This window comes from Rutidosis leptorrhynchoides, chromosome 1 (genome assembly GCF_046630445.1).
Source record: "Rutidosis leptorrhynchoides isolate AG116_Rl617_1_P2 chromosome 1, CSIRO_AGI_Rlap_v1, whole genome shotgun sequence".
NCBI classification, from domain to species: Eukaryota; Viridiplantae; Streptophyta; class Magnoliopsida; order Asterales; family Asteraceae; genus Rutidosis; species Rutidosis leptorrhynchoides.
Window position 1 is genome coordinate 448,145,452 of NC_092333.1, and position 13,946 is coordinate 448,159,397.

A 13,946-nucleotide genomic window follows, 5' to 3' on the forward strand; every position below is an offset into this window, starting at 1 on the left:
GATTATTTTTGAAGGAAATGGCACCGACTACTCGAAATACTCTGAATATGACCGAGGAAGACTTCCGTGTTTTTCTTGCTGCAAATGTAGTCGCAGTGCAGGCTGCAATGCGAAATAACATCAATAACTCTGAAACTATCAATGGATCTAACGCCACTAGAAATCGTGTAGGATGCTCCTACAAAGAATTCACTGCCTGCAAACCTTTGGAATTTGATGGAACCGAGGGTCCAATCGGATTGAAACGGTGGACCGAGAAGGTTGAATCTGTGTTTACCATAAGTAAATGTATTGAAGAAGACAAAGTAAATTACGCTACACATACCTTTACAGGTACTGCGTTAACATGGTGGAATACCTATCTCGAGAAGGTAGGACAAGATGCTGCTTACGCACTACCGTGGTCAGCATTCAAGCACTTGATGAACGAGCAGTATCATCCCAGAAACGAGGTCAATAATCTCAAGGTAGAGCTTAGAGGATTACGAATGCAAGGTTTTGATATCACCACGTATGAACGACGATTCACAGAGTTGTGCCTGTTGTGTCCCAGAGCGTTCGAAGACGAAGAAGAGAAGATCGACGCATTTGTAAAAGGGTTACCGGAAAGGATTCAAGAAGATGTGAGTTCACACGAGCCCACCTCCATACAAAAGGCAAGTCGAATGGCTCACAAACTAGTGAACCAAATTGAGGGTAGGATTAAAGAGCAGGCGGCCGAAGAGGCCAAAACGAAGCAAGTCAAGAGAAAGTGGGAAGAAACCAGTGACAAGAGTCACCAATACAACAACAAAAATCACAACCATAATCGCAACAACTATCCCAACAACCACAACATCAACCGTAACAACAACAATCGCAATCCCAACAACTACTACAACAAACATCCCAACAACAATAATTACAATAAACGCCCCAATAACAACAACAACAATCCCAATAACAATCTCAATAACAACAATGGTGACAACAATCAGAAAACTCCATGCTATAGGTGTGATGGATATCATCTGGATAAATACTATAAGGTTGTATGTACCAAATGTAAAAGACCGGGTCATGATGCGACGAAGTGTGAAACTTTCGGACCAACGACTGGAGGAACAAATAACGCCCACATTGTTTGTTTCGGATGCGGGAAGAAGGGGCACTTCAAAACTACGTGCCCAAATCAGGGGAATACTAATGAGCAAGACCGCGGAAGAGTTTTCAATATTAATGCGGCAGAAGCGCAGGAAGACCCGGAGCTTGTTATGGGTATGTTTCTTATTGACAATAAACCTGCTTATGTTTTATTTGATTCGAGTGCGGATAGAAGCTATATGAGTAGGGATTTTTGTGCTAAATTAAGTTGTCCAGTGACACCTTTGGATAATAAATTTTTACTCAAATTAGCCAACGGCAAATTAATTTCAGCAGATAATATATGTCGAAATCGAGAAATTAAACAGGTTACCGAAATGTTTAAGATTGATTTGATACCAGTAGATTTAGGGAGTTTTGATGTGATAATCGGCATGGACTGGTTGAGAGAAGTGAAAGCAGAGATCGTTTGTTACAAAAATGCAATTCGCATTGTACGAGATAAAGGAAAACCCTTAATGGTGTACGGAGAAAAGTGCAACGCGAAGCTAAATCTTATTAGTAATTTTGAAGGCGCAGAAACTAATAAGAAAAGGTTGCTATGCTGTTCTAGCACACGTCGAGAAAATCAATACCGAAGAAAATGACATCAGTGATGTTCCCGTCGAAAAAGAATTTCCCGATGTATTTTCGAAAGAATTATCGGGACTACCTCCATACCGATCCGTTGAATTTCAAATAGATCTTGTACCAGGAGCTGCACCGATAGCTCGTGCTCCATACAGACTCGTACCCAGCAAAATGAAGGAACTCCAGAGCCAATTGCAAGAACTTTTAGAGCGTGGTTTCATTCGACCAAGCACATCACCGTGGGGAGCTCCTGTTTTGTTTGTCAAAAAGAAGGATGGTACATTCAGGTTGTGTATCGACTACCGAGAGTTGAACAAACTTACCATCAAGAACCGTTATCCACTACTAAGAATCGACGACTTATTTGATCAACTACAAGGCTCGTCAGTTTATTCGAAGATCAATTTACGTTCTGGGTATCATCAAATGCGGGTGAAGGAAGATGATATTCCGAAGACTGCTTTTAGAACACGTTACGGTCATTACGAGTTTATGGTTATGCCATTTGGGTTGACTAACGCACCAGCTGTGTTCACGGACCTTATGAACTGAGTGTGTGGACCATATCTTGACAAGTTTGTCACTGTCTTCATCGATGACATACTTATTTACTCAAAGAATGATCAAGAACACGAAGAACATTTAAGAAAAGTGCTAGAATTGTTGATGAAAGAAAAACTGTACGCTAAGTTTTCAAAGTGTGCATTTTGGTTGGAAGAAGTTCAATTCCTCGGACACGTAGTGAACAAAGAAGGTATTCAGGTTGATCCGTCAAAGATTGAAACCGTTAAAAACTGGGAAACCCCAAAAACTCCGAAGCATATACGCCAATTTTTAGGTTTGGCTGGTTACTACAGAAGATTCATCCAAGATTTTTCCAAAATAGCAAAACCCTTGACTGCATTAACGCATAAAGGGAAGAAATTTAAATGGAAGGATGAGCAGGAGAAAGCGTTTCAATTGTTGAAGAAAAAGTTAACTACGACACCTATATTATCATTGCCTGAAGGGAATGATGATTTTGTGATTTATTGTGACGCATCAAAGCAAGGTCTCGGTTGTGTATTAATGCAACGAACAAAAGTAATTACTTATGCATCCAGACAATTGAAGATTCACGAGCAAAATTATACGACTCACGATTTGGAATTAGGCGCTGTTGTTTTTGCATTAAAGAATTGAAGGCACTACCTATATGGGGTCAAAAGTATTATATACACCGACCACAAAAGTCTCCAACATATATTTAATCAGAAACAACTGAACATGAGACAGCGTAGGTGGATTGAACTGTTGAATGATTACGACTTTGAGATTTGTTACCACCCGGGGAAGGTAAATGTGGTAGCCGACGCCTTGACCAGAAAGGATAGTGAACCTATACGAGTAAAAGCTATGAATATAATTATTCATACTAACCTTACTACTCAAATAAAAGAGGCACAACAGGAGGTTATAAAAGGGGGAAAGTTGAAGGATGAAATACCCAAAGGATCGGAAAAACATCTTAATATTCTGGAAGACGGAACCCGGTATAGGGCTGAAAGAATTTGGGTACCAAAGTTTGGAGATATGAGAAAAATGGTACTTAAGGAAGCACATAAAACCAGATACTCAATACATCCTGGAGCGGGAAAGATGTACAAAGATCTCAAGAAACACTTTTGGTGGCCGGGTATGAAAGCCGATATTGCTAAATACGTAGGAGAATGTTTAACTTGTTCTAAGGTCAAAGATGAACATCAGAAACCATCAGGTCTACTTCAACAACCTGAAATCCCGGAATGGAAATGGGAAAACATTACCATGGATTTCATTACTAAATTGCCAAGGACTGTAAGTGGTTATGATACTATTTGGGTAATAGTCGATCGTCTCACCAAGTCAGCACACTTTCTACCAATGAGAGAAGATGATAAAATGGAAAAGTTGACGCGTTTATACTTGAAGGAAGTCGTCTCCAGACATGGAATACCAATCTCTATTATCTCTGATAGAGATGGCAGATTTGTTTCAAGGTTTTGGCAGACATTACAGCAAGCATTGGGAACTCGTCTAGATATGAGTACTGCCTATCATCCACAAACTGATGGTCAGAGTGAAAGGACGATATATACGCTTGAAGACATGCTACGAGCATGTGTTATTGATTTTGGAAACAGTTGGGATCGACACCTACCGTTAGCAGAATTTTCCTACAACAACAGTTACCACTCGAGTATCGAAATGGCACCGTTCGAAGCACTTTATGGTAGAAAGTGCAGGTCTCCGATTTGTTGGAGTGAGGTAGGGGATAGACAGATTACGGGTCCAAAGATAATTCAAGAAACTACCGAGAAAATCATCCAAATTCAACAACGGTTGAAAACCGCCCAGAGTCGAAAAAATAGCTACGCGGACCTTAAAAGAAAAGATATAGAATTTGAAATTGGGGAGATGGTCATGCTTAAGGTTTCACCTTGGAAAGGTGTTGTTCGATTTGGTAAATGGGGAAAACTAAATCCAAGATTATAGATCGTGTCGGACCAGTAGCCTACCGACTTGAATTACCTCAACAACTCGCCAATGTACATAATACCTTCCACGTCTCAAATTTAAAGAAATGCTTAGCCAAAGAAGATCTCACTATTCCTTTAGACGAAATCAAAATCAACAAAAAACTACAATTCGTTGAAGAACCCGTCGAGATAATGGATCGTGAGGTTAAAAGACTCAAGCAAAACAAGATACCGATCGTTAAGGTTCGATGGAATGCTCGTAGGGGACCCGAGTTCACCTGGGAGCATGAAGATCAAATGAAGCTGAAATACCCGTACCTATTTCCAGAAGATGCGTCAACACCTTCAACAGCTTAAAATTTCGGGACGAAATTTATTTAACGGGTAGGTACTGTAGTGACCCGAACTTTTCCATGTTTATATATATTAAATGAAATTGATATTTACATGATTAAATGTTTCCAACATGTTAAGAAATCAAACTTGTTAAGACTTGATTAATTGAAATGAGTTTATGTAGTCAATTGATCACCCAAGTTGACCGGCGATTCACGAACGTTTAAACTTGTAACAACTACATGATATATATATATATATATATATATATATATATATATATATATATATATATATATATATATATATATATATATATATATATATATATATATATATATATATATATAGTTAACATGAGAATTATCATAAGTAAGTATCACACTAAGTATATTAACAATGAGTTATATACATAAAAATGAGACTATTGAATTAAGAAACTCGAAACGATATATATAACGATTATCGTTATAACAACGTCTTACTAAATACATATGAATCATATTAAGATATTGATACACTATGTTTAACATAATAAAATGATAATTAAATATATCACTAAGTGTGTTAACAATAAACTACATATGTAAAACAAGACTACTAACTTAAGAGTTTCGAAACGAATTATATATGTAACGATTATCGTTGTAACGACGTTTTAATATATATATATATATATATATATATATATATATATATATATATATATATATATATATATATATATATTGTATTAAGATATATTCATACACCATGTTATCATGATAATATGATAATTTAACATCTCATTAGATATAATAAACAATGGGTTAACTACATTAAATGAGATTGTTAACTTAAAAGTTTCAAGACAACACTTACATGTAACGACTAACGGTGACTTAACGACTCAGTTAAAATGTATATACATGTAGTGTATTAAGTTATATTAATACACTTTTGAAAGACTTCAAGACATATATCAAAACACTCATACTTAACAAAAATGCTTACAATTACATTCTCATTCATTTTCATCAACAATTCTACTCATATTCATTCAGTCTTCGTACTCGTATTATACCCAGCTTCTAGACGTACTTACTATGGGTATATACCAATAGGAACTAGCATGGGATTCCACTCTTGATTATGTCATGCATGACTAATAAAGTTTAACTTCTACCATGAACTAGTCAACTAACAAGAATTCCTTTTAACCCCACTCACCACTCACCATTCACTTCATTTCATTTCCATTTTCGTTTCTAATTCTCTCTCAACACACACATACAACTATGAACGAATTTTTCCAGTAACCAAATCATCATTTTCATCAAAAACTACTTCAAGAATCAAGCTATAATCATCATAGGAAGAACACTTCAAGAACACTTCGAAAATCCTTTCAAGTTTGCAAGTATACTTCTAAGCTTTCTAATCCATTCTAAGTAATTATCTAAGATCAAGAAACCTTTGTTATTTATAGTAGGTTATCTTTCTTATTCAAGGTAAAACTCATATCCAAACTTTGATTCAATTCCTATAACTATAACTATCTTAATTCGAATAGAAATCTTACTTGAACTTGTTTTCGTGTCATGATTCTACTTCAAGAACTTTCAAGCCATCCAAGGATCCTTTGAAGCTAGATCATTTCTTGTCACTTCCAGTAGGTTTACCTACAAAACGTGAGGTAGTAATGATGTTCATAACATCATTCGATTCATATATATATAACTATCTTATTCGAAGATTTAAACTTGTAATCACTAGAACACAGTTTAGTTAATTCTAAACTTGTTTGCAAACAAAGTTAATCCTTCTAAATTAACTTTTAAAATCAACTAAACACGTGTTCTATATCTATATGATATGCTAACTTAATGATTTAAAACCTGGAAACACGAAGAACACCGTAAAACTGGACACCGGGGGCTGTTTTGGTTTGGATAATTAAAAACTATGATAAACTTTGATTTAAAAGCTATACTTCTGGAAAAATGATTTTTCTTATGAACATGAAACTATATCCAAAAATCATGGTTAAACTCAAAGTGGAAGTATGTTTTTCAAAATGGTCATCAAGACGTCGTTCTTTCGACTGAAATGACTACCTCTACAAAAACGTCTTGTAACTTGTATTTCTGACTATAAACTTATACTTTTTCTGTTTAGTTTCATAAATTTCAGTTTATTATGAAACCATAGCAACTTGAATCACTCAAAATGGATTTAAAACGAAAAAGTTATGGGTAAAACAAGATTGGATAATTTTGCTTGTTGTAGCTACGTGAAATTTGTAACAAATGTATACAAATCATAACTTAACTAACTTATATTGTATTACACATGTATTCTAACATATATTATGCAATCTTGGGATACCATAGACATGTATACAATGTTTTTACATATCATATCGACCCATCTATATAATATATTTCGGAACAACCATAGACACTCTATATGCAGTAATGCTTGAGTTAGCTATACAGGGTTGAGGTTGATTCAAAAATAATATATATACTTTGAGTTGTGATCTAGCCTGAGACTTATATACCCTGGGTCATGGATTGATTCGAGATAATATATATTGATTTATTTCTGTACATCTAACTGTGGACAACTAGTTGTAGATTACTAACGTTGGACTGTTAACTTACCAAACTTAAATCATTAAAATGTAATAAAAATGTTGTGAATATATTTCGATCATACTTTGATATATATGTACATATTTATTATAGGTTCGTGAATCGACCAGTGGCCAAGTCTTATTTTCCAACAAAGTGAAAATACGTGAAAGTGAGTTATAGTCCCACTTTTGAAATCTATTATTTTTGGGATGAGAATACATGCAGTTTTATAAATGTTTTACAAAATAGACACAAGTGATCGAAATTACATTCTATGTTGAATTATCGAACCGAATATGCCCCTTTTTAGCTTGGTAGCCTGAGAATTGGTGTTTATGATAATTGCCACCAATTGACGTGAATCCTAAAGATAGATCTATTTGGCCCAACAAGCCTCATCCGAGTTACGGATGCTTTAGTACTTCGATTTATCATATCCGATGTGAGTCCCAGAATGATGGGGATATTCTATATGCATCTTGTTAATATCGGTTACCAGGTGTTCAAAATATGAATGATTTTTATGAAGATTGCATGTTATTGAAAAATGGAAATGGAAATCTTGTGGTCTATTATTACGATTTGATAAATATATAGGCTAAACCTATAACTCACCAACATTTTTGTTGACGTTTAAAGCATGTTTATTCTCAGGTGATTATTAAGAGCTTCCGCTGTTGCATGCTAATTTATGGACAAGAGTTGGAGTCAGCATGCTTGTATAATATTGTTTAAAAACTGCATTCGAAGACATATATTGTTGTGTAATATTATTGTAAACCATTATGTAATGGTCGTGTGAAAACACTATATTTTAGATTATCATTATTTGATAATCGTCGTAATATTTTAAAGGTTAAGGTTTGTTTTAAAATCGAATGCAGTCTCTGAAAAACGTCTCATATAGAGGTCAAAACCTCGCAACAAAATCAATTAATATGGAACGTTTATAATCAATATGAATGGGACATTTCAATCGTTATATCATAAAACGTTTTAGAAAAGTAGAATCATATATATTCATAATAGGTTTCAAGTTTTTAAATTACAGTCTATTGATGAAGCGTGAGATAAAGTCCAAAGGTTAAATAAACGTATGAAATCATCTTAATGAAAAATGTCGAGTTACTTAACTTGTCGATATCCAGCATCTAAGTTATTTACACTCCATGTTCTTACTTATAAATCACTTTACCATTTTCCGAATATTGTCAAAAAGAATAGATTTCTTAAATCACAGTGGACCTCATAACATGGACCCGTAATCATATCACAATGTATCTGATAAATCAATCATTTGATATTATCTTCTAATTTCATCGATAAACATATTGAAACAAATACGTTCGTGTAAAGTATTATACGTTTAATACTTTATTAATATTCTCAAGTTATAATATATATACATATATATACATATCTATTTATATATAACGGTTCGTGAATCATCGGAATTTGGTCGAGGTTATAATGAATGTATGAACACAGTTTTAAATTCTTGAGATTTAACTTAACAAACTTTGCTTATCGTGCCGGAATAATATAAAGATAAAGTTTAAATTTGGTTGGAAATTTCTAGGTTGTCACAGAAGTCCAAGGTCTAGAGTTGTTATTGTGATTCCAGCCATTGAAGATGTACGGTGACCGGCCACGTCCTCTTCTGCCTCGACCCCTGCCACCAGAATTTCTACCACCATGACCCCGATAAATAGAATACCCTTGATTGGTGGGTGGTCGATTGTTATATGAGTTGCTGGTGGGATTCGATTGATTCAACTGATGCGTTGTAGTTGCTGCAACAAGTGTCGAATCAGAATTAGGTATGGTAGCTTGCCTCTTTTTTCTTGTTCCTTCCAAAATTAACATCGACCTAGCTTTGTAGAAGGAAGGTAGAGTCTCACGATGAGTAATGATTGATTGTAGACCATCATACGAATAATTGAGACCTGTTACAAGTTGTAAAACAAGTTTGTCATCCCCAATTGTTTGTCCAACATTCGCTAATTGGTCGGCTAATATCTTCAAATCCTGGCAGTAAGCTGATGCATCTGGAAAGTTTTCGATGCGTGTGTTTGTGAATTGATGTTGCAGGTGAACAGCTCTCGAATTTTTATTGTCGTGGAAGATGTTTTTTTAGACGATCCCACGCTTGTTGTGCTGTGGATTCTGGTTTGAAGATAGTACGTAGAAGAACATGAGATATTGTTCCATAAATCCATTGTAACACAATGGCATCGAGACATTCCCAAGTAGCTTTGGAAGTGGGAGAAGGCTGATCAATAGTTTCAGAAGATGCTGAGGAGGACTTTGTAGGTTCAGGGATAATATGATGAAGAACTTCATAAGCCCGACAATGGATTTGGAAGAGACCTGCCCAGAATGAGTATTGGCTTTTCTCCATCTCAAGGGTAATTGGAATAAAATTCTTATATTGTTTATAGTAATCGCAGGATGAATTTTAGAATCTGTCATATTGAATGTCGATTAGGGGATAGAAGAGAAAAGAAAATCATAAGAAAAAGGGGGGAAGGAGAACAGGATCATAGGAATTAACCTAATCAATCTGATACCATGAAAGTGTATGAAATTCTGTCGTACCTACTCATTCTCTCAAATCAAATATATATACGCTTTACATAACTTGGTGACCAAGGCTATGACAAACTATCCATAAATAATACTATACAATTTATAGACTTGATTCTGATAATAATAATAATAATAATAATAATAATAATAATAATAATAATAATAATAATAATAATAATAATAATAATAATAATAATAATAATAATAATAATAATAATAATAATAATAAAAATAATAATAATAATAATAATAATAGGATTCTGTTTATGTGGAAACTATACGCTAATAGTTTCCTTCTCGGGGTTACTTTGTTCGTGTGTCGGAACGAGTAATGACGGTTTTCTTTTCGGTGGTGGTCATGCGGTGGTTAACGACGGTTTGATCTTGACTATTTAGAAGAAAATGGTTTAATGGTTTTCGTTGGAAGACTTGAAAAGGATATTAACCGACACATGTTAGTAAATGTGTTCGGAAAGGTTGAAATGATCAACGATATCAAGTATTGGTCGTGTTGCCTGTACGCTTTCATCTCATTCCAGTAACATTTGCCAGCTTCAAAGGCATTCAAAGCTCTTAATCGTTTCAGTGTCTTCGGCCATCCGATCTATGTGGGATGACCTTCTCGTCGTCGTTCAATTTTCAAAACTGGTTGCTCGTTGCCTTCTCCGGTTACTACTCTCCGATGTAAGCTAGTTCCCCACAAGGCTGATGAGGATCGATTAGAGTTAAGCATTCTTGTTGTTGAATTTGTTCCCTTGTTGGAGGACAAGTTGAAACAATTTTTGCACAAACAGAAAGCTTTGATGTGACATTCGAGCAAGTTGGGCACGTTTGGTTGTGTTCTTGTGTAGGCAGATAAGGAAGAGTATTTGAAGATCGCCAAGCCTGTTTCCAGCCGTACTGATTTAGCTATTGTGGCCCCTTTTTCTGATTTTGCTGACAACTATGTTCGATTTGCGTGAGTTCAGCTTCATAGTGTAAATTGAAATAATAAATAATAATTAACCTTTAAAAAAATATAAAAATAATAATAAACTAAATTTAAGCTATAGCTAGGACATTATAGTCTATTGAAATAACAAATACAAAAACAAAATGTATTGTAAGATTTAGGTGATTAACCTCTTGACTATAGTGATTTATAATGTACTAAGTTGCTCACAAGTCAGAGGGAAAGTTTTCCAAGCCGGATAAGCGAGGTAATGTGTGGTTCTTGTTGGTTTAGTTCGGTTTGTTATGGCTTCCTTTATACATGTTATGTGTGGTTCTTGTTGGTTTAGTTTGGTTTAGTTGTTGTTTCCTTTAAACATGTTTTCGTTGATGTATGTTAGTTTCGGTTTGGATTCGTCGTTCGTTGTTACGTTGACCCTTTTGCGCTACGGCTCGCTTTTAGATAATTTTGGTTGTTGATTTAGGTTTAGGCTTTGTTTAACTTTACTTTCTAGGTGTGAGGTGGTCTGGGTCATTGTGTTGTATCTTTGTTTTTTGAAGGATTCTTTCACTTTCGGTGAAGGACCTTGATTCTATATAAATTTTTCGTTTTTTGAAGAAACAAAAGGGAAAAAAAAGAACTCGTCTTTCGTAACTAGTTGCAAACTTTGCTTATCTTTCATGATGTAAGCCTTACATCTGAAATGACGACAACAATTTGTCAATATTTCTCATTTATATATAAATATATAAATATATTATATATGTCCATTTCATTCTTTTTTATTGCTCCCAACTGTCTTTATATGTTTGTTTCTTCTTTCTGGAACTTTATATTATAAAATTATAAAAATACAAATATACTTCTAAATATTTATGGGCCCTTTATTACACGTGGTCGGAAGTCCCTTTCTACTATTTAATCAACTACAACACGTACCTCCAAAATCACGTTTTATTACCTTTAAACCACCTACTGGACCGGCTACATTGCGGTCTATTTGGATTTCAGGAACATTTCGAGGTGAGAATATTCATGTAATCATGTTGGAAATCGTTTTTTCAAGAAGTGAAGTACAGTTGTTTTATTGGGCGTCTACTGCAAACATGTGCTCTAGACCCTCTTTACTGCTTCGAAATGTATAAGACTAAGGTGTGTCTCTTGATTTTTGTTCGTTTAGTTGGTAGGCTTGTAACCAAGCTTCGGGTGCTCTCCTTCGGGTGCTCTCCTTCGCTTTAGTTCATGATGGCCTTTAAAGTTCTATAAGATGCTTTGGTAATTTGAGGTTATGTCCATTCACTACAACAAAAAACAGGACGAACAACGAACACATTTGGAGCGATGAAATATCGTCGCAAAAAGAGGTATCGCCGCAAAAAAGGTGCTACACGACAAAATTTTCAACATTTTAACCAGCATCTAGGCCACCAACCAATTGCCGCGATACTTTTGAGAAAATCGCCGCAAATGAAATGTAGTAATTTCTCACTCCAAAAAAACAGGACCTTTAGGGACGGCTTTTTTTGACTTTTTGGGACGACATGTCATCCCCAATAACCTTTAGGGACAACATGTCGTCTCCAAATGGTCGTCTTCAATGCTCCGTCGCAAAAAGTTTTTCGGGACGAACGCTTTTTTTTCGGGACGACAGGGGGTCCCACTTTGACTTTTCGGTTGCCAGAAATGATAGCTTTTTCCGGACGACTTTTAGAGACGACATGGCGTCCCTTAAAATATACTAATTTTTTTATTATAATTGACTTATTAAAATAATTAATTTCATTGGCGACAAGCTTTGGGGACGACTTTTCGTCCCTAAAAAACTGCTGTAAAATTTTTGACAGATTTAAATCTGTTTTTTCAGTCGTAAAAATGGCACATTTTAACAAAACCAAAACCTGCTGTACAAAACATACTATATTTCACAAACACCACCATAACATTAATTAAAAACATGTCTCCAAGTTATACAAACGAGTATCTAACGATTACATTCCGAAACAAAGTTTATACATTAGAGTCATTAATCAAATCTGAGTAGCAAACAAACACAAACAACATATTTACCTTTCTTCTTCTTCTTCTTCATATCCACCTTCGCTTTCACCCTCATTACCTTCTCCTTCACTTTCACCCACATCATTTGTGTCTTCACGTTCACCCTCATCTCGAGTTGAATTAGGAGTTGGGAAAAAAAAGATTGATATTGGGGCGTGATAGCCATACCATTATACGCAAAAGTATCGTATACCGCGGCCTTTAGCAATGGTTGTTCAGAACCTGCTGGTGGTGGTGTTCTTGTTCGACCCGTTGATGAAGATAATGTACTAGCCGATTCGGGTAACGTTTAACCCACTCCACGACAGTGCCCACATCATTCGCCCAAAACTTCCAACATAATTTCTTCATCCCTCTTTTCCGGATGTATTCTTTTACATCCACCATCAACCCAATCGGTCATGTTAAAGAACTCCTACAACAATATGAAATTAAGTTACAGTATTTTATTAGTATAATAAGCACTGTTGCAAAACACCCCGTCTCGGGCCGTCTTGACACCCGTCTCGACGGTTTGGTGACTAGTCCGTCCCGTCTTGAAGAAAACTGTCTAATATGACAGTCAACGGTCAAAATTCGGGTCAAAGTTGAAAAAATCGGGTCAAAGTCGGTCAAAAATTAGAAAAAAAAGAAAATCGGCAAAATCGGTAAAATATATCGTATTTTAGTTTGAATTTTTTGTATTAAATTAACGATGATAGCAATTATGGGCACAAATTAATTAATTAAAGTTTTTAGCTTTAAAATATGTATACATATATGCATTTTTATACTTATATATTTAAAAGTCAACTTTGGTCAACGTCCGTCTCGACCCCCGTCTCGACCCCGTCTCGAACGTCTCGACTTTTTTCGGACCCGACCGTCTCGACCCCGTCTCACGTTTTTTGCAACCTTGATAATAAGTATATATTATATAAATTTTAAGTATAAATAAGTAAGTAATTTATCATATAATGAATCGAATAAACTTACAATGAGATCAAGCCATATTTTTTCTTTCTCATCATCAGGAACCTGTCCCCAACGCTCGTAATGCTTGGACGAGTCCTTAAAGTAACTGCGACGAGAACCTTGCAGTCTGACCGTTGTAAAAGACGAAGGATTTGGAGTGATAGGGCGCTTGAAGTGATACCATTATGGAATCGATGTACTTGCGACGAGATGTTTCCACAAAAAGTAACTGCGGCGAAAAAAGGACCC

The 13,946-nt window shown here is 35.3% G+C and overlaps 1 protein-coding gene across 1 annotated transcript; it reads right to left on the reverse strand.

Annotated features, from left to right (window-relative positions):
* Window positions 1-8,740: 8,740 nt before the first annotated feature.
* LOC139903183 (uncharacterized) lies at window positions 8,741-9,566 on the reverse strand. Its single transcript, XM_071885801.1, has 2 exons — window positions 9,350-9,566; window positions 8,741-9,213 (listed from the first exon to the last, which is right to left on the reverse strand). Exons 1-2 carry the CDS (start codon window positions 9,564-9,566, stop codon window positions 8,741-8,743), a joined length of 690 nt encoding a protein of 229 aa, XP_071741902.1.
* Between the last annotated feature and the right edge of the window lie 4,380 nt (window positions 9,567-13,946).